At 37.6% G+C, this 22,584-nt stretch overlaps 1 protein-coding gene across 1 annotated transcript in view; it reads right to left on the reverse strand.

Moving 5' to 3' along the window:
* The window catches only part of LOC135229024 (gamma-taxilin-like), a 90,975-nt gene that overhangs the window by 66,422 nt on the left and 1,969 nt on the right, over positions 1 to 22,584 (reverse strand). Inside the window, exons 2-4 of the mRNA XM_064278764.1 lie at positions 8,409 to 8,493; positions 4,591 to 4,873; positions 2,528 to 2,619 (exon numbers count right to left, since the gene is read on the reverse strand). Of these exons, the coding sequence (XP_064134834.1) occupies positions 2,528 to 2,619; positions 4,591 to 4,873; positions 8,409 to 8,493 (460 nt within the window). The remainder of the gene's footprint in view (positions 1 to 2,527; positions 2,620 to 4,590; positions 4,874 to 8,408; positions 8,494 to 22,584) is intronic.

Consider the following 22,584-nt stretch of genomic DNA (forward strand, 5'->3'; position numbering starts at 1 on the left):
AGGAGGCTGGATAATCAAAATGTGGTGTAAGTGTACACTGAAGTACATTTTCATCTAAAAATATTTTGGATTCATGTTACAGCAGGAATAAACTTCAAAAACGTTGAATGAAATAAGCGAAACACAAAAGAAGAAATACTATATGAATTCCCTTACATAAAATATCTCAAATAGGCAAGTTCATACATGCTCGAAGTTGACAAGAGGTTGCCAAAGCTTGCAAGGAGGGAGACAGAGGGAGTTACTGCTTAATCAGTGTAGTTTCTGCTTTACATATACCAAAAGGCCGTTGTTTGAACAGAACAAGGGGATACTGATTGGTTTAAAGTCAGGAATGGTGTGTGTCAGGGTTGTATTCTTTCACCGTATCTATTTACTCTGTATGCTGAGCAAATAATCTGAGAAGCTGTACTATATGAAGAAGAACGGGGCATCAGGATTGCAGGAAGACATTAACAACCTGCATTATGCAGATGACAAAACCTTGCTTGCTGAAAGGGAAGAGGACTTGAAGCACTTACTAATGAAGATCAAAGACCACAGCCTTCAATATGGATTGCACCTCAACATAAAGAAAACAAAAATCCTCACAACTGGACCAATGAGCAACATCACAACAAGCAGAGTAACGACTGAAGTTGTCAAGGATTTCGTTTTACTTGGATCCACAATCAAGAGCCGCGGAAGCAGCAGTCAAGAAATCAAAGGTTATATTGCACTGGGGAAATGTGCTGCAAAGGACCTCTTCAAAGTATTGAAGAGCAAAGATGTCACCCTGAAGACTAAGGTGGGCCTGACCTAAGCCATGGTATTTTCAATCGCGTCATATGCATGTGAAAGCTGGACAATGAATAAGGAAGATTGAAGAAGAACTGATGGCTCTGAATTGTGGTGTTGGCGAAGAATATTGAATACCATGGACTGCCAGAAGAACGAACAAATCTGTCTTGGAAGAAGTGTGGCCAGAATGCTCCTTAGAGGCAAGGATGGAGAGACTGCATCTTAAATACTTTGGACATGTTGTCAGGGGGGATCACTCCCTGGAGAAGGACATCATGCTTGGCAGAGTACAGGGTCAGCAGAAAAGAGGAAGACCCTCAGTAAGGTGGACTGACACAGTGGCTGCAACAATGAGCTCAAGCACAGCAACGGTTGTAAGGATGGCGCAGGACTGGGCAGTGTTTCATTCTGTTGTGCACAGGGTCGCTGCGAGTCGGAACCAACTCAATAGCACCTAACAACAACCCCACTGCCTCTTCCTCACCCTGTTACAGCCCACCCCAGACATACTTTAAGTTTTCTTTTCAGATCTACTGAATCTGAATCTGCAACTGGACAAGATTCCCAGTGATCTATGTGAATTTGAGTACCTAGGTCACTATATTATACTATGCTACTCAATTTGCTCTTTTTCCTCCTAACCCTGTCATGGCTGTTTGCAGCTGTCACATCATGAAATCGCCCACTTAACCTTCTGTTCTGCTGCCTACATTTCACTCCTTTCCCTATTTTTGTATTTCTTTCTTTGTTTCAGACTTTCTTTTCTACCATCTATCACATGATTCTCATAATGTGAATGAATCAGTAAGAACTGGATTCCATACTTGATGGAAGCAGTCCTTTCCATAAGCCCAAATTCCACAGTTTTCTGCCATCTTTGCACTTGGACAGTTCTAGACCATTTTCAATGATGTTCAGAGTTTTGTGCTATATCAGAGAATGTGTCAGTCTGCTAAGAGGCATATACAGGGACTAGTTGAGGGAAAAGAAGCTACAATTCTTTGAGCTCTATTTTTACATGTAATTGACAAAACATGGCACTAAAAAGTATTTATGATATGGAATAGCTACATTAACAACAGGAGAAAATGCACAAAAATTGTCCGTGATAACTCACAAAAGGCAAGAATTTTATAAGAAATTCTTCTATGAGGTATACTTCTTTGAAGACAGAAAAAGGGAACACCACCTGGAACATAAGACCAAGAATAATACCTGTTGACAACGAGTCAATTTCAACTGACAGCAACCCCATGTGTCACTGAGTAGAACTGCTCCAAAGGGTTTTCTTATCTATAATCTTGGCAAACGCTCAGCCAGACCTTTCTTCTAAAGAGCTGCTGGGTAGGTTCCAGTAGTCAACTTTCAGGTCAGCAGCCAACAGTAGAGGCTTGAAAAATATCTCCTGAGACACAATCTTATTTACTAGATTGTTTCAACTAACTCTTAATGTTAACCAAAATGGCTAGTCTTTATCTCTAGAATTCCACTTAAAAAAAAAAAAAAAAAGAATTCCACTGGGAATTGTTAAAATGGGCATCTAAGATATCAAAAGAATACCACATCTCAGAAACCATTTATGATATACAACTAACAAAAAGTCATAAGAAATCAGATTCTTCAATTTTGGAATGAAATGTAATTTTACACTTAAAGCTGTATCAGTATAATACTTAAAAAGCTTATTAAGCACACATACATTTTGCTATATTTTTATAAGGCCTTAGTCCCTCAATTAAATACTCACAAGATCGGCATATTTCTTACAGAGAGCTGCGAGCTTCTCCTCTGGAGTTGAAAGGGTGTTTAGGGCTTGCATTAATAAGAAAACTTCTTTTCCTGATGATTAACAAGATAAAAAAAATTAAGTCTCAGAAGACATATGAAATCACTTCAATCTGTAAAGTCTGTGTAAAAGTTTATATGTTCCAACATCTAGAGTAAAATAATTTACAGTTAAAAGAGAAATAGATGTTTAACTGCTAAATTAGGAAAGCTAGTATTTTTAAAGTTTGATTTAGCAAGCACCAAGTCCTCCTGCCCTACAAATTTCTTCACTCATCAACTAACACTGCATTTTAGTACCCAAATGGTAAGAAACACAGGGTTACTGAAAGCTTCAAATTATTCTTGTCTAACCACTGATTCCAATTTAAGACATATTACCAAAGGACAAAGAATATTTTTTAAAGTTTCCTTCTAACCAAGTACAAATACAGAAGCAAGTTCAAAGTGGTACTCTCTGTCTATCTAAGGTGCACATAACCACTTTTGATACGTAACTTTTCCTATGAGGAATAATTTAAGTAAGTTACTGTTTTCTGATGATTTACTAGCATACTCCAAGTGTTGAGCAAGTTTACTGTAAAGAAAAGTACATCAAAATAGCCTTCCTTTGTGAGAAAGTTTTAAAAGAGTGTTTTAATAACTCTGGCAGGGAGAAACAGGTGGCTGACAAAGAAGAGGGCAAATGGTGCTTTGAAATATGTAAAAAGCTTCTACTTCTTAACCTAGGGATAGTACCTTTTTGTTTTTTGAAATATTCACTCTTACAGTAAGATACTTCACTAAAAGGGTATCTTCCAAAGGTGTTAAGATTTACAAAACAAAATGGTAATAAAATCTTTTCTCACTCAATCCAAACCCAAGAATAAAAGACAGAAAAGTAAATACTATTGAAAGTGTTAGGACTAACAATGCTATAACTGACAGTTCTATGAAGACTTTTAATTGAAACTATTTTCAACTATTTAAACTACTCTAACCTCAAGTTATGTTTTACACATATAATTGGAACTGTTGATGTTGAAGATATTTGTCTTGTTTGGAAGGAATTAAAGTTAATTTTCATACTGCTACGAATGTTTATGTCTTCCGTGGTATTGGAAAATTTAGTAAGACGGAACTTCAGTAACACTGAAAATTCCGTTATAGTCATATACAGAAAGAAGGCAAGTGCTGTACACAAGTATAAAAACTGAGGGGCAAAAAGTAAGAATAAAATAAAACATTTCTAATTTCACCCCTAAGATGTAAGACATCGTGGTCTTACTCCTAATTCTTAAACTAAACATCACAAGAGAGAAAACATACCCTGAAAGCCAGTCTTATTAACCTACATTCTAAAATACAGGGAATATTACAGTGATTTCAAAGTTTTGTGAATAATCTTTAAATAAACTATATACACTTTCCACAGTCATTTTTGGTAAAGCTACTTTAATGATAAAAACACTGAACACTACTGCTGTCAACTGGAGACCATGGTAGTTTACTGGTAGTTTTCTCACCTTCCATATGATAGACCTGGCTTTGATTTCCAGTCCATATACATCATATATAGCCACCACCCATCCATCAGTGGATGCTTGCATGTTGCTCTGCTGCTGAAACGTTTCAGCAGAGCTTCCAGACTAAGGCAAACAACGAAGAAAGGCCTGGCAATCTACTTCCAAAAAGCAGCCAGTCCAGTCCCTAACTAATCCTGGGTATGGCACTGGAGTGGACAGCAGTTCACTCCACAGGAAATTGGGTTACCACGAGTCAGGGATCGACTAGTTGTCAAACTGGTCCCTCCCCTTTTTTTTTAAGACTGTTCTTGAATGTAGTTCAGAGAGAAATAACTAAGCTTCAAATTCTGTTATTTTCAACTTCTGCAGACAGGTAGATTGATTCAACAAAAGATAAACTGTATATCAGCTCAGCAACATACACCTCAGAACTAGCCATGTTCTAAAACTACCCTACCAAAAGATATAAACAAAATGAGCAGTACGTAAAAATGTCCAACTACCAAGCCAAAATTATTACCAAAAGTTTTTTCTTTGTTGCTGTTGTGCTCTGAAACCTGCCGACCATCAGGGATATCCGCCTGAGCATGCTGGACAGAGGTTTCCTCTCTTGGGCTCACCAAATTCCTATTCTTTGTTACAAATGTAACGTCTTCATTTTTGTCCAATGAATGTTTGTTATCTGTGCTACCACAACTCGAGTCTTGACAATGACGAATATTATCTGATTGAGAGTTACACAACATATTTGCTTTCACAGCTAGCCCATAAATTCCAACTTCTTCCATTGTGCCAATTACAAACTACAGGAAAAAAAGAAGAGGAAAACAGAAAGGAATTACATGAAATGTAATCAATAGGGAAAACTACACAGATGAAAAAAAAACACAGTTTCTGATCGCACTTTGCTCATACATAATTTTACTGTTGAGTAAAGTGTATAATTAATAGCCATATTATAGTTGCACACTTCTTTTTTTTTTTTTACCTTTCATACTGGTTTGTAAAACAATACTTCATGCAATAGAAGTAAAAATAGTATTTTCTATGTTTCACAGAGATGGTCTAATTGTAACATACATTAAAGATACTAAAATTACAACAAATGATAGGACATCACTGAAAATGGTGAAGAGACCTGAGGGATCCATTCCTCCACAAAAACAAATAATAAGTTATCAAATTCTGTGAGAATTAAATTTTGCAGAACTTGGTAAGCTTTAAAAAAAAAAACAGCATAAGGCTTTGTGAATAAAGCAGCAGCTGCTCTAAGTGAGTGGTGTTATATTTTAAACTGCCAACATAACATCCCTCACACTATCGACTGGCAATGGCCATGATCATTTAAAAAAAATGAAGTTAATACAAACTGCCCATTGGAAAACCCAGGAATAGAAATTGCTAGACAAAACCTTTAAATCAACTATCTGTCCAGCACAAAGCCCAGGGACTGAAGCTGCTAGATAAAAACTTGAAATCAACTGTCTTAAATATGATAAATTGTGGTTATAGGTTTTGACCTGTCTGGTACATTAATGAGCAATCGCCACAGTAGTTTTCTTTGTTTTGCCCAACCGTGCCGACTGTCCCAGGCCTGGGATGGCTTCCTATGCAGCTCTACTTTTCAAAGTCAATAAAGGCACAACTATTCCCCAAAATAGCCTGGGGCAAGATAAGTCAATCAGAGCAAAAAAAAACAGACCAAAAAGCTAGGGAATAAAGAGGCTGGGAAAGCTGATACATGGAAAAATATGAGTTATTAAAAGTGCCTACATAAATGGGGGAAGCAGGAGGCCATGTGCATACCCAGGGATATGCACATGCTAAGAAAAGGCTTAGGAACACAAAATTTTCGCCTCTGCATAGCCTGCACGTTACAAACAGCAGGAAGTGAAGTCTAAATCAAACTTGTAAACAGACTGGCTGTGCATTCCAGGAGTGTTCCAACACAGAGCTAATCTGCAAAGATGGGAGAATGTTTTGTCCTCTTTTCTTTATTTTCCTTTTTTCAAATCAAGCTGTTTACGGAAACTCTGCCAGAACACTTGCTGACTGCAAAACTAACAGAAAACAGCCAATAACAACAACCCAGTGGCAATGAAAAACATCAGGGAGGTGAAAATACATGATTTCAAGAGTTAAAACATTACATTATTCAAAAGATCCAATTTTCAATTAAAAAAAAATATCATGAGACATGCAAAGAAACAAGAAAATATGATCAATTCACAGAAAAAAGAGAAGTTAATAGAAACTATCCATTAGGAAGCCCAGACGAACTGCAATTGCTAGACAAAAGCTTTAAATCAACTGCCTTAAATACAATTTTTTAAAAATGTAAAAAAAATGGACAAAAGAATGACGTTTCAAAAAACAGAAAATAAAAAAATTTGTACAAATGAACCTAATGGAAATTCCGGAGCTTAAAAGTCCAGTAACTGGAAAGAGAAAATAGAGGGATTCAACAGCAAATGTGAGCCGGTAGAAGAAACAATCAGGAAACCTAGAAGTAAGTAAATTGAAATTATCCAGACTCAATAAAGACTGAGAAAGTAATAATAAAAAAAACTCCCAACCAAAAACAGCCCAGGCCAAGATGGCTTCACTAGAGAATTTTATCAAACATTCAAAGAGCTCATAGCAGTGCTACTCAAACTATTTCAAAGCATAGACAAGGAAGCAATATTTCCCAACTCACTCTATAAAGCCAGCATATCCTGATACCAAAGCAAGGCAAAGGCACCACAAAAAAGAAACACACAGACCAATATCTCTCATAAATAAAAAAAATTTCTTAAAAACCTGTAGGACCCTATAGGATAGACCAGAACTGCCCAACGAGGTTCCCAAGGATAGGCTAGGGGATGCAAACTGCCAACCTCTTGGTTAGCAGCCATGCTTTTAATCATAACATTAGGGGCCCTAATATATGGCAATAATAGGATATAACCATAACTACCAATGCACAAACACCAGAAGATAAACTAGAATACTCGATTTCCTAAAAATTAAATGCTTATGCCGTTAAAAGACTTCACCAAAATAGTAAAAAGAGAACCTACAGACTGGGAAGAAATTTTTGGCTATGACATATCTGACAAAGGTCTACTCTCTAAACTCTATAAGCTACTCCAACACTGCAACAATAAAAAGACAAATAATCCAATTTAAAAATGGGCAAGGGATACGAAAAGGTATTTCACCAGAGACACATCAGAAAATGCTCACATTCCTTAGCCATAGTGAAAATGCAAATCAAAACTACGATGAGATACCACCTCACCATCACGTCACTGGCATAATGGCATGAATCAAAAAAAAAAAAAAAACCCTCAAAATATCAAATGTTGGTGAGGTTGCTGGGAGATGGGAACTCTTACACACTGCTAGTGGGGATGTCAAATGGTACAACCACTATGGAAAACATTACTGCACATTTTTAAAAAGCTAGAAATAAAAATATTGTATGATCAAGCAATCCCACGCTTAAGCAATGTATCCTAGGGAAACAAGAGTTATCACATAAATAGACAAATGCACACCCATGTTCACTGCAGCATTATTCACAATAGCAAAAGGATGGAAACAACCTAAGTGCCGATCAACAGATAAATGGATTAAAAAAACAGAATGCTATGCAACGATAAAGAACAAAGATGAATCCGGGAAACACGTCAACATGGATGAATCTGGAGGGCATTATGCTGAGTGAAATAAGTCAATCACAGAAGGACAAATACTATATGACACCACTACTACAAAACCTCAAGAAAAGGTTTATACACAGAAAGAAACAATCTTTGACGGTTACAAGGGAGGGAAGTACTGGTGAGGGGAAATCACTAACTACAAAGTAGGTAAGTGGAAACTGTGGTGAAGGGAAAGACAGTACACATTACGGAGGAGGTCAGCACACTGTGAACAACTCAAAGCCATAGCAACGGCAAAGACACATCCAAACACCCCATGTTACTGGGCTGAGTGCTGGGGATCATCGTCTTGGGGGCCATCTAGGTCAAATGGTTCATAAAGAAAATGTTCTACATTTGACTGTGATGAGTAGTGTCTGAGGTCTTCAAAACTTGCAAGCAATCATATAAGATAGATTTACTGGTCCCATCATGTCTGGGGCAAAGAAGAAAACCAAAGACCCAAGGGAAATGTTACTCCAAAGGACTAATGGGCCACGAATACCACAGCCTACACTAGTCTGAGCCCCGAATATCTTAGATGGTGTCCGCCTACCACCACAAACCACTCTCATAGGGATCACAATGGAGGGTGGAACAAAATGTAAAACAAAACTCAAATTCACACACACAAAAAGACCAGACTTACTGGTCTGACAGAAACTGAAGAAAGCCAGGGCTGTGGCCCCAGACGCCCTTTTAACTCATAACTGAAGTCACTCCCTAAGATCACCCTTTAGCCAATATTACACAGGTTTATAAAATGAACAATAACACAGTTGAGGAATGTAAATGAGACCCAATGGGCAACACCTGCCCGAAAGTGAAGGCAAGAAGGGATAGGAAGTTGGAAAGATTGGGAACAGGGACCCGGGGGTGGGGAAGCAGAGAAAGTTGACACATCACAGGGATTACAACTGATGTTATAAAACAATTTGCGTATAAATTGTTGAATGAGGAACTGATTTGCTCTGGAGGCTTTCACCTAAAACACAGTTAAAAAATAAAAAGGGGGGAGGGATGGCAAGAGGGAGAGGAGGAGGAAAAGAGAAGGTTGGTCTGTAAAATAAACTATGGGGCTGTTATTCAAAAATCATACATAAATATCATTAAGATGGCAGTGTTACTCAAAGCAGAAACCCTGGTGGCATGGTGGTTAAGTGCTACGGCTGCTAACCAAAGGGTCGGCGGTTCAAATCCACCAGGCGCTCCTTGGAAACTCTACGGAGCATTTCCACCCTGTCTCATCGGGTCACTATGAGTCGGAATCGACTCGAGGGCACTGGGTTTGGTTTGGTTTTTTATTACTCAAAGCAATCTAGGATTCAACACAATCCTACCGAAATTTCAACGGTCTTTTTTGTGGAAATAGAAAAGTGAATATTCAAAGGCATGATGAATAGCTGTTGTTGTTAGGTGCTGCTGAGTCAATTCTGACTCAGAGCGACCCTATGTACTACAGAACAAAACACTCCCCCGTCCTGTGCCAACCTCACAATTGTTGTCATGCTTGAGCCCACTGTTGCAGCCACTGTGTCAAGCATCTCATTAAGAGTCTTTCTCTTTTTCATTGACCTTCTACTTTACCAAGCAGGATGTCCTTCTCCAGGGACTGATCCATCCCAATAACATGTCCAAAGTAGGTGATATATAGTCTCGCCATCCTTGCTTCCAAGAAGTATTCTGGTTGTACTTCTTCCAAAGCAGATTTATTCGTTCTTTTGGCAGTTCATGGTATATTCGATATTCTTCATCAACACCACAATTCAAAGGCATCAGTTCTTCTTCTATCTTTTTTATTCATTGTCCAGCTTTCACATGCACACAAGGTGACTGAAAACACTATGGCTTGGGTCAGGTTTACCTTAGTCTTCAAGCTAACATCTTTGCTTTTCAACACTTAGAGAAGTTTTTTGCAGCAGGCTTACCCAATGCAATGTGTTTTTTTAATTTCCTGACTGCTGCTTCCATGAATGTTGATCATGGATCCAAGTAAGATGAAATCCTTGATAACTTCAATCTTTTCTACGTTTATCACGATGTTGCTTATTGGTCAAGTTGTGAGGATTTTTGTTTTCTTTATGTCAAGGTGTAATCCACACTGAAGGCTGTGGTCTTTGATCTTTATGAGTAAGTGCTTCAAGTCCTCTTTTCTTTTAGCAAGCAAGGTTGCATCATCTGCATAATGTAGGTTGTCTCTTCTTCCAATACTGATGCATAGTCCATCGTCTCTGAATATCTGCTCATTATACAGACTGAACAAGTATGGTCAAAGGACACAACCCTTAAGCACACCTTTCTTGACTTTAAACCATGCAGTATCCTCTTGTTCTGTTCGAATGACTGTCTCTTGATCTACGTACAGGTTTCTCATTAGCACGATTAAGTGTTCCGGAATTCCCATTCTTTGCAATGTCACCCATAATTTGTTATGATCCATACAGTCAAACAGCTAGAGTTGTAGAGAGTGAATACGGTGAATCCACAGAGTTGAATAGCTAGAGGCCCTGAACAGCCAAAACAATCCTGAAAAGGATAAACAAAATGGCAAGACTTGTGCTGTTTTCAAAATGTAGTATAAAGCTACAGGAATCAAAAGTCCAAACAAAATTCTATAAGACCAATGCTTTATTCATCAGAAATACTTTTCACCAATAATACAAGTCAGTGCCTATACACGTGGACTTAGCCCGATGGGTTTTACAAAAACCAAGATGACTACATTTGCAAAAGAGATAATGATGAAGCTTAATATCATCAGTCAAGACAAAGCTATGACCTGACTGAAGACAGATAATTGCTCATGTGCAAATTCAAACCGAGGCTGAAAAAATCTAAGCAAGTCCACGAGAGCCAAAAATTACAACCTTGAATACATCCTGCCTGAATGTAGAGACCATCTCAAAGTAGATTTGATGCACTAACCACTAATGATCAAAAACTAGAAAAGTTGTGGTAGGACATCGAGGATATCATAAAAGAAGAAACTAAGGAAAGAAGGAATAGAACAAAATGGATCTTAGAAAAGACTCTCCATATTCAAGGGATTCACATCTACAGATTCAACCAATCCACAGATTTCTGATCAAAAATATTTGGGGAAAAAAATTCCAAAAAGCAACACCTGAATTTGCTGCACACTAAGCACCATGCTGAATCCATCTGAATGAAATGATGAGTCGGCATATCCTGCTGAAGCCTCCCACCATCTCACAAATCCTCTGTCTCTCTCTACTACTCATTAGGCATTGTTAATCTCCTATCTTATTATTCTCTAAACAATATAGTACAACTACTATCAACATAGCATTTACACAGCATTGGAGCCCTGGTGGTACAGTGCTTAAGGGCTCTACTGCTAACTAAAAAGTCGTCAGTGTGACTCTACCAGCTGATCCTTGGTAACACTATTGACCAGTTCTACTCTGTCCTGTAGGTCGCTATGAACTGGAATCGACTCATCAGCAATAGGTTTGGTTTGATTCTGGCTTATACTGTTTGAAATATTCTAAGTGGTGGCACAGTGGTTAAGAGCTACAGCTTCTAACCAAAAGGTTGGAAGTTCGAATCCACCAGTAGTTCCTCAGAAATCCTACGGGGCAGTTCTACTCTGTCCTATAGGGTCGCTACGAGTCAGAACTCACTCAACGGCACCCAACAACCACAACAACAAAAAAGAGATTACTTGAAGTATACAAGAGTATATTTGCAGGTTATATGCAAATAGTACATAATTTTATACAAGAAATTGGAACCCCAGTCCCCTACGGATACCAAGGGACAACTGTATTCTCCATTGGTCAGGGTGTTGTTTACAGGCCCAGTTGTGGGGATTTTTAATTTTTTCAAGTTCCATACAAACTATATAACTTAAAGGAAATTAACAAATTCCTAGAAAAACAAATTTCCTACACTCAGTGAAGAAAAAAATAAAACATCTCACCAGAGTCAAAACAAGCAAAAACATTAAATTAGTAGTCAAAAACATCCCAATAAAGAAAGGTCCTGGACCAGATTTCAAGGAATTCTATCAAACACTGACAGAAGTTATCCCTAGCCTTCTTAAAGGAGTTACTCTAGCTTTCTTAAGAGGATAAAACTTATTCTATTGTCTAGCTTAATTTTAAAAGGCCGAAGAACCACAGAAAATTACAGGCCAACATCCCTTCTGAATATGGATACAAAACTCCTCAACAAAATACCAAGAAAGGGAGCCCAAAAGCATACTACAGGATTATACACTATGACTGAGTAGGATTTACCTAAATAACGCGGTTTTTTCAACATCAGAAAATCAAACAATGTAACACACCACATTAAGAGAACAATGGAAAGGAATTATCATCCCCGTTATATTTGACAATCCTATAATTTTTCACGATAAAAACACTCAACAAACAACCAATAGAAGGGATGTTCCTTAATACAATAAAGAGTATGAAAAATCCACAGCTAATATCATACTCAATGAAAAAGACTGAGAGCTTACCCCTTAAAAATCAAGAAAAAGAAAAGCATGTCCACTCTCATGGTGCTATGCAACTTGGTATTGGCAATCATGACTAGAGAAATTAGACAAAAAAAGGAAGGGAAGGAGGAGAGTAAAAAGGGAAGAAGGTGGGGGAAGGGTAGGAGTAGGAACAAAGAAGAAAAAGAATCCACATACGCAAGGACAAAGTAAGATTATTCCTATTTGCTGATGACAGGGATCTATATACAGAAAACCCCGGAGATTCCACAAGAAAGCTACCAGAGCTAATGAGCAAATTCAGCAAAAGTGGAAGGGTACAAGGTCAACATATAAATATAAGCTGGGTTTTCAACTCTTCAGACAGGGATTGGACTGCTATGGGATAGAAAATGACACTGGTGAGGAGTGGGCTTCTTGGATCAAGTAGACACAAGAGACTGTGTGGGCAGCTCCTGTTTGGCGGGGAGATGTGAGAGCAGAAGGGATCGGAAGGTAGCCAAATGGACACAAAAATAGAAAGTGGAGAGAAGGAGTGTGCTGTGTCATCAGGGGGACAGCAATTAGTATATACCAAGATGTATATAAATTTTTGTATGAGCAACTGACTTGATGTATAAACCTTCAGTTAAAGCACAATATAAAATAAATTAAAAAAGTCAGCTTTCTACACATCAGCAACAAGCATTCTAAAAGAAAATTAAGAAAACAGTTCCACTGACAACAGCATCTAAAAGAATAAAACATCTAGAAATGAATTTAACCAAGGAAGTAAAAGACTTTTACACTGAAAACTATAAGTCATTACTGAAGATATCAAAAGCCTAAATAAAGTAAGCGAATTCTCTGTCTATGGACTGGAAGACCTAGTATTTTAAGATGTCAAAGCAGATTCAAAGCAATCCCCATGAAAATTCTACCACCCATCTTTGCACAAATGGAAAAGCCAATTCTCAAATGTATACAGAGCTGCACAGGCCCCTTACGTCCCCCTTTGAAAAAGAACGAAGTAGGTGGTGTGACACTCTCCAATTTCAGAATATATTACAAAGCTACGGTAATGAAAACAGTCTGGTAATCATATGACGACAAAATATAGACCAAATGAATAGACGTCAGAGTCCAGAAATAAACCCAAATATCTATGATCTACTGATTTTTGATAAGGGTACCAAATCCACACAATGGGGAAAGAAAACACTCTTTAATAAATACTGCATATTAAAATGAGTACACAAAATGACCAAGTAGGTTTATCCCCGGGATACAAGGGTGGTTCAACATAAGAAAACTAATCAATATAATACACATGAATAAAAGGGAGAAAAACTCCCATGATCATGTCAAATTAACACAGAAAGGCATCGGACAAAATTAAACACCCTTTCATGGTAAAAGTACTCAGCAAACTAGGAGCAGAAGGAAAATTAATGAACAAGATAAAAACCCATTTCTAAAAAACTCACAGTGAAAAAACTTATTGGAAAGACTGAAAGCCTTCTCCAGAACGTCAGGAATAAGGACACCCACTTTCACCACAGCTATTTAACATCATGGAGCCCTTGTGCTGCAATGATTAAAAGCTCGGCTGCTAATCAAAAGCAGTTCAAATCCACCAGACACTCCTTGGAAACCCTATGGGGCAGTTCTACTCTGTCCTATTTGGTCGCTATGAGTCAGAAACGACTTAACAGCAATGAGCTTTTGCTTTTCTTTATTTAATACGGTACTCGAAGTTCTAGCCAGAGCCTTAGGAATGAAAAAAGTATAAAAAGCATACAAACAGGGGAAAAAAAAAAGGTGAAAGTATCCCTCCACATGGTTTTCAAACTGCAAAGGTGGACTGCCAGGCCATTCTTCTACAGTGCCAGTGGGCAGACTATGAAATGCCAACCTTTTGGTTAGTAGCCAAGATGCAAACCGTTTGCATCACACAGGGACCTTTCACTCTACTACAGTGGATTATCAGAAAAAACAAAAAATAGTAAGAGTTAACAAGGATATGGAAAAATCCCAACAGTTGTACACTACTAGTTGGAACATAAAATGAGGTAGCCTTTGTGGAAAACAGTTTGATAGTTCCTCAAAAAGTTAAACATAGAATTACTGTATGATGAAGCAATTCCATTCCTAGACACACACCTAAAAAGATTTGAAAGCAGGGACTCGAACAGACACAAGTACACTAATGTTCACTGCAGTACTATTTATAAGGTTCCAGGGTGCAAACAACCCAACTGGCCAACAACAGACTAATGGTTAAACAATATGTGGTACAGACAAACAGTAGACATACTAATCAGCTTTAAGGAGAATTGAAGTTTTGACACCTTGAAAACATGGTAAATGAAATAAGCCAGACATAAAATGACACATACTGTATGATCACGCTTATGTGAAGGGTCAAGAATGGGGAAACCCACTGAAGCAAAGATTAGTGGTTACCAGAGAAAAGGGGAAAGGGAGAATGCTGTTGGCTTTCAAGTCAGCACCCAACTCATGGCAGCCCCATGCATAATGGAACAAAATGTTACCCCATCCTACACCATCCTAATGATCAGCTGAGGATTAACAGTTGTGATCCATAGGGTTTTCACTGGCAAATTTTTAGAAGCAGATTGTCAGGCTCTTCTTCCTAGTCCATCTTAGTCTAGAAGCTCCACCAAAACCTCTTCAGCATCACAACACACAAGCATTCCTGGACATATGATGGTGGCTGTGCTTGAGATACACTATCCAGGAATAGAACCCAGGTCTCAAAAGGAGGACAGAAAACGAAAAAAAAAATTGAGTGTAATATGGTATATGCATGCAGCACAATATTATTCAACTATAATGAAGTTCTGAAACAAGTTATAACAAGGATGAACATTAAATAATTATGCTAAACAAAATGTCAGGCACAAAAGGACAAATATTACCCCACTTACATGAAATACGTACAACAGACAAATACATAAAGAAAAAAATGTACTGGTGACTACATCCACACGCTGAAAGAAGAGGGAAAAGGAGAATGGTTGCTTAAGAGGTACAACACGGTGAATGTAATTAACATCACCGAACTATGTGCTTAAAATGGCTAAAATGGCAAATATTTTGTTATACGTATTTTATCACAATAAAAAGAATGGAAAGCTCCACCTTAAGCATAAAAGATATCAATGGATTTTGACATAAAAATTTGCGAGAAAGTTCATTGATAGCTTTCAGATTCTACAATGAGGTCCTCAGTAATTTTTCAAGTCTCCAGAGGCCAAAGTTTGAGAACTGCTGCCCTAGGTGTGATAATAAAAACAGGGAAGCCAAGACATTGTCTAGGTACCCTGGCACCTATTATATGGCAAATTCATTTTTATGGTCCAAATGGGAAACAGAGAAAGGAATGTCCCTTCCTTTTGGTCAATTATACCTAATAATCCATAGGTACAGTTCCCCCAACCCTTTCTTTTTATTAAGTCATTAGTATAATCCAAATGGATCAGCATAAAACAAATGGGTGATGAGAGAGAACTGGTATAAAGCTTTTTCCCTATTCTTTATAGTTTTGACTCACTCAGAAGCCTTCTACAACAGTAATTTATATACTCCCTCACTTAATCTTCATAATTAATTTAAAAAAAAAAAATTGCTGTCAAGTCGATTCTGACTCATAGTGACCCTACAGTACAGGGAAGAACTGTCCCATAGAGTAAACAAGGAATGGCTGGTGGATTCAAACTGCCAACTTTGTGGTTAGCAGACGAAGCTCCTAACCACTGCACCACCAGGGTTTCCAAATACTTTACAGTCAGGTATAATGAACAGTGTTAGCGATAAACTAATTTTAAATAATTTGCCCAAGCTGCTGGATACAGAACATGGAAAACAAAGCCTGAACTATTACCTATATCTGTAACATTCCAGAGACTATGGTCTCCCATAGAAACAATAGGAGTACATATGAGAGACATAAAATGGAGGCAAGATAACATTCTAGGAGTTACTGCAACTCCTGGCAGCAAAATAACCCAGACTAATTGTTGTAGTACGTAAAACTACACACACAGACACTGACAGGCAAATGAGAAGTAAACCGGTGCACTTAACTTAGGGACAAAAGAACCTCTTATTTCCAACCAACAAAAAAGTTAGAAAGTGTAAGCAAGTCTTAACAACAGCTAGTTTTGATTCATTCTTGTTTGGTCTCATAGTATCTATACTAGTACAAAGTTAAGCTAGATAATGGGTAAGTAAGACTGAAGAAGAATTCATGCCTCTGAATTGTGGTGTTGGTGAAGAATATTGACAATACCATGGACTGCCTAAAGAACGAACAAATCTGTCTTGGAAGAAGCAGAACCAGAATGCTCCTCAGAAGCAAGGATGGCAAGACTGCGTCTTACATACTTTGGACATGTTGTGTCAGGAGGGATCAGTCCCTGGAGAAAGATGTCATATTAGATAAAGTAGAGTGTTAGTGAAAAAGACGACCCTCGATGAGATGGATTGACACAGTGGATGCAACAACGGGGTCAAGCATAACAATGAGGGTGGCACAGACCAGGCAGTGCTTTGTTCTGTTGTACACGGGGTTGCTGTGAGTTGGAAGCAACTCAACAGCACCTAACAACAACAACAACAAATACCATGACCAGAAGCCCTGGTGGTATAGTGGTTAAGAACTACACTGCTAACCTAAAAGTCGGCAGTTCAAATCTCCAGCCACTCCTTGGAAAACCTACAGGGCAGTTCTGCTCTGTCCTATAGGGTTGCTGTGAGTCAGAACCAACTTGACAGCACCCAGCAACAACAACAATAATCAGGTAGAATTTATACCAGGTAGCTAATGCTGGTTCAACAAAATAAAATCAATCAGTGTAATAAAAAACCAAACCAAACCCAGTGCCGTCGAATCAATTCCAAACCACAGCAACCCTACAGGACAGAGTAGAACTGCCCCGCAGAGTTTATAAGGAGTGCCTGGCGCATTCAAACTGCCCACCCTTTGGTTAGTAGCCGTAGCACTTAACCACTACGCCACCAGTGCTTCTGTCAGTGTAATACCGAATATTAATACACTGAAGGAAAAGAACCATATAATCATCTAAGGCATTTGAAAAAATTCAAAACCCTTTCATGATAAAAACTATCAGCAAATTAAGAATATAAAGGCAAGTCTTCTACATGATGATGAGCATTTATGAATAACCCACAGGCAAAATCATATACAATGGAAAAAGACTGAAAACTTTCTATCTAAGATGAGGAACAACACAATGATGCCTGCTTTCACCACACTGTATTAGGACATTACACTGATAGTTCTAGTCAGAACGACAGGCAAGAAAAAGGAATAACTGGCATCCAAAACATGTATGAAGAACTAAAACTAAGCCTATTTGTAGATAACATGTTCCTAATAGAGAAAATCCCAGAGAATTCACAAAAACTACTAGAACTCATAAGAGAATTCAGAAAAGTCACAGCATACAAAATCAGCTGTTTCTACACTTCAGCAGTAAGCAGTCAGGTAAAGAGATTAGGATGAAAGTATTCAATTTATAAAGCAGCCAGAAGAATAAATTACCTAGGAATGTTTAACTATAGAAAATAAAAACTCGTACACTAAAAACTACAAAATACATCTAAAAGAAATTAAAGATCTAAATAAATACAAAGACATCTCAGGCTCATGAATTAGAAGACTTAATACTTTAAGATGGGAGAACTACTCAAAGCATTCTACATATTCAACACAAAACTAATCAAAATTCCAACATTCTTTGCAGATATCAAAAAGCCAATCCGCAAATTCAAACAGAATCTCAAGTGGCTCCAAACAGTCAAAACCATCTAGAAAAAGAACAAAGGAGGATTCACACTTTCCTATTTCAAAACTTACTATAAAGCTAAAATAATCAAAACGGTGTGGTACTGGCACAAGAATACATGTATAAACCAATAGAACATCACTGAAAATCCAGAAATAAAGCCTCCACTATGGTCAACTGGAAACCCTGGTGGCATAGTGGTTAATGGCTACAGCTGCTAACCAAAACGTCGGCAGTTCGAATCTACCAGGCACTCCTTGGAAGCCCTATGGAACAGTTCTACTCCGTCCTATAGGGTCGCTATGAGTCAGAATCAACTTGACAGCAATGGTTTGGTTTTTTTGGGGGTATGGTCAACTGATTTTAAACAAACGTACTATGCTCAGTTGATTTCTCAGCAAGGGTGCAAAGTCCATCCACTGGCAAAACAATGGTGTGTTCTATAAATGGTGCTGGGACAACTGGACCTCCACATGCAAAAGAATAAAGCTGGACTCATAACTCACACAAGACAGAACGGTTAATTCAAAATAAATTAAGGCTCTGAAAAGCTACAACAAAGGAGTGACTGGCATATTTTAACTGCTAACCTTAGAAGAAAATAGAAGAAAAACTGTTTTGGGACTTAGTTTTTGACAATAGTCTTAGATATGACACCAAAAGCATGAGCAACAAAAGACAAAATATATAAAACAAACATCATCAAAATTAAAAACGTCTGTGCATCAAGGGACCTCAACAACAAAGGACAACAACAAGAGTAACAACAATATTTGGGAACCATGTATCTGATAAGGGTTTAATATACAGATTACAGAATGAATTCCACAAAGAACCCAATCAAAAAACACAAAAAGAACTGAATAGACATTTTACCAAAGAAGAAATACAACTGCCCAACAAGCGCATGAAAAGATGCTCAACGTCATTAGTCATTACTGGAAAAAAAAAAAAAAAAAAACCCACTGGCAATGAGTTGATTTTGACCCAACAGGACAGAGCAAAACACCCCATAGTTTTAAAGGAGCAAATGATGGATCTGAACTGCCAACCTTTTGGTTAGCAGCCAAGTTCTTAACCATTATGCCAACAGGGCTCCCATTATTCATTAAGGAAATGCAAATCAAAACCACAATAAGATCCTACTTAATACCATTAGGATGGCTTTTACTAGAAAAATGGAAAATAAGTGTGCTCAAGAACACAAGAAACTGTAACTTCATCCAGTATTGGTGGGATTGGAAAATGGTAGCCGTTGTGGGCAAGTATGGCAGTTCCTCACAGGATTATATATAACCCTGCAATTTCATTCCTAGATATACCAAAAACACTTAAAGGCAGGGACTCAAATAGAGACTTCTACACCACTGTTCACTGCAGCATTATTCTACAAAAATGTGGCAACAACCTGAGCATCTACCAGGAGATGAATAGATAAACAAAATGTGGTACAAACATACAAGGGAATAAAGACAAATGAAGTTTACACACGCTATGACAGAGACATGCCTTGAAAGCATTACATGGAGTGAAATCATTCAGTCACAAAAGAACAATTACGATATGATCCCACTGATTGAAAAACCTAAAACGGGCAAATGTACAGAGACTGAAGTTTATCAGTGGTTACCGGAGCAAGGAGGAGGAAGTAAAGGACAGTCACTGTTTAGGGAGCCTTGAGTTCATGGCGATTTAACAAGTACAGGTGATGGTTGCACACACGAGTAATGTAATCGATGTCACTGAACTGTACACATAAAGGGGCAAAAAAGCTGAATTAGCAAATGTGTAAATTTTTTTTCCCACAATTTCAAAAGAAAGATCAAGCTTAGGTAAATAATTCTGTAAGAGCTAACATAAATGAGCCGGTCAAAAAATGTCTGGAATGCCTAAGAAATAACATTCGCACAGCCTATTGCTTTAGACCAGTGATGTCCAACAAGTTTCTTTAACGATGGAAATGTTCTGCAACTACACTGTCCAATACAGCAGCCAGCAGACCCATGTGACCACTAAGCACTTGAAATGCAGCTAGATAAGTAAAAGCTCAGCTGCTAACCAAAAGGTCAGCAGTTCAAATCCACCAGACAATCCTTGGAAACCCTACAAGGCAGTTCTACTTTGTCCTACAAGGTTGCTCTAAGTCAGAACCAACTCAAGAGCAATGGCTTTGGTTTTGGTTTTTGTGACTAAGAAACTAATTTGTTAACTGGTTCCATTTTTGTTAACTTTAAATATTTAGATGTGGTCAGTGGTTACCAAAGGAGACCAAGTGGCACACTGGCTAAACACTTGGTTGCCAGCCTAAGAGTTGGTGGTTCGAACACACTAGCCACTAAGGTCACATAACAAAGTATGTATAAATTTTTGTATGAGAAAGTAACTTGAGCTACAAACTTTTACTTTAAGCACAATTAAAAAAACAAAAAAAGTTTTCATAAAAATAAAAAAGAATACCATGACAGAATATTTCAAATTTTTTGTTAAGTAAATGATTAAAACCAGGAAAAAATAAAACCCATTTCCAACTGAAAATATTTAAGAAATATCAACCTCAGGAAACCATTCAAATGAAGGCCTTAGGAAACAATACCATGGTTCCCGGACTCTGTTAACCCAGAACTAAAACCATGCCTGAGGCCAAGTCTTAAGACAAAAGATTAGATGGGACTACAAGACATAAAACGATACTGGTGAGGAGCGTACCTCTTAGTTCAAGTGGATACATGAGGCTAAATGGGCAGCTCTTGTCCAGAGGTGAGAAGAGAGAAAGGGACATAGGCTGGCTGAATAGACACATGGAATCTGGGTGGAAAGGAAGAGTGCCCTGTCAAATTACAGAGAGAGCAACTAGGGTCACATTAAGAATGTGCGTACAAATTTTTGTATGAGAAACTAAGGAGCTATTTCACTTTAAGCACAATTAAAAAAAAAGTTTTCATAAAAATAAAAAAAGAAACAATATCATGATAGAATATTTCAAATTTTTTTATTAAGTAAATGTTAAAACCAGGAACAAATAAAACCCATTTCCAATTGTATGTCACTTCAAGGCCCATAATGTGACCAAAAAGAATAGCAGAAGAGTCACTTTCCTGTTAATTACTTAATGTTTTTAAAATAACACATTAAGAACTATTTCATTTTGGAAAAAAAGGTCAGAGATTAAAATTAAGGAATACTTTTTTCAAGTCAGTAACCACGAGGAAATAAGGTTATAAGGGTTTAACTTTGTAGTGATTTTGGCAAACATCAGATATTTACCTGATTTTTTTTTTAATGGAAATTCAAAAACTAATACTTAGCCATGTATTTCAAGTCCATGCCACAGTCCGTTGAGCAAAGACAGGAAACAAATCAGAAGAAAAAAAGATACACAAAGAAGAAAGGAGTATGCACCAAATATACCAAAGTAGATTCTATTTCTATCCAGCTGTTAACCAGAGCTCTCTGTCTCAAAGTGTTTAAAATGCTTTAAATATTTAAAATGCTAGTTCCTAGTTTCTTTCTTATCCCATCAGCATAAACAAGAACTTAAGTGCTCATCACATACAGTAGCTTTTTATATGAAGAGGCCTATGAAATCAAACATTGAGATTGGTCCTCCACCACCAAAGGATAAAGGAAGCATTCAAAGTGACAATGCTGAAACCCTAGTGTATGTTTGATCCACAACTTCTTTATCAATCCTGTAAATACTGGATCTTCCTTTCAGAGTTAAAAAAAAAAAAAATTAGTCCTTGAGAATAACAGCCTCATGCAGATAGACTTGAAAATACCTGACTTAAAAACAGGCCCCAAAACCATGTGTACTGCTAGAAATATAAACTGGCACAGCCTCTGTGGAAAACAATTTTGCAGTTCTTCAAAAAGTTAAACAGTATTACCATATGATCCTACAATTCCAAATTCCACTCCTAGGTATACCACAAAAGAATTGAAAACAAGGGATCAGACAGATAATTGCACACCAGTGGTCACTGAAGCACTTTCACAGTAGTGAAAACAACTCAATTTTCATCAACAGATGAATGCATGAACAAATTGTGGTGTAGACACACAATGAAATGTTACTCAGCCATTAGGAGAAATGAAATTCTGATGCCTGCTGAAAACATTACGCTGAATAAAGTCATTCACAAATGACAGATGTTGTATGATCTCACTTATAAGAAGTATCTAGAATAGACAAAAGGACAGAGACAAAAAATTTAGTAATAATTACCAACAATGGAAAGTCCCTGAGTGGCGAAAACGATCTGCGCTTATCTACGAGCCTAAAAGTTGGCAGTTCAAAGCTACCTAGTGGCACCACGGAAGAAAAGGCCAGAAGGGCTTCGACATTTTTTGGGTTTTCTTTGGGACAAAGGGTAGGAAAGGAGGAGTCAATGCTGAGGGCACTGAGTTTCTGTTAAGGGTGATGGGAAAATCTAGGAACAATTTAAAAAAGTACAACATGGTGAACATAATGTCACTGAACTGCAGGCCTAAAAATAATTAAATGGTAAATAAAGGTTTTGTTATATTCTACCAAAATAAAATAA

The sequence above is a fragment of the Loxodonta africana genome, chromosome Y, assembly GCF_030014295.1.
Source record: "Loxodonta africana isolate mLoxAfr1 chromosome Y, mLoxAfr1.hap2, whole genome shotgun sequence".
Classification (NCBI taxonomy): Eukaryota; Metazoa; Chordata; class Mammalia; order Proboscidea; family Elephantidae; genus Loxodonta; species Loxodonta africana.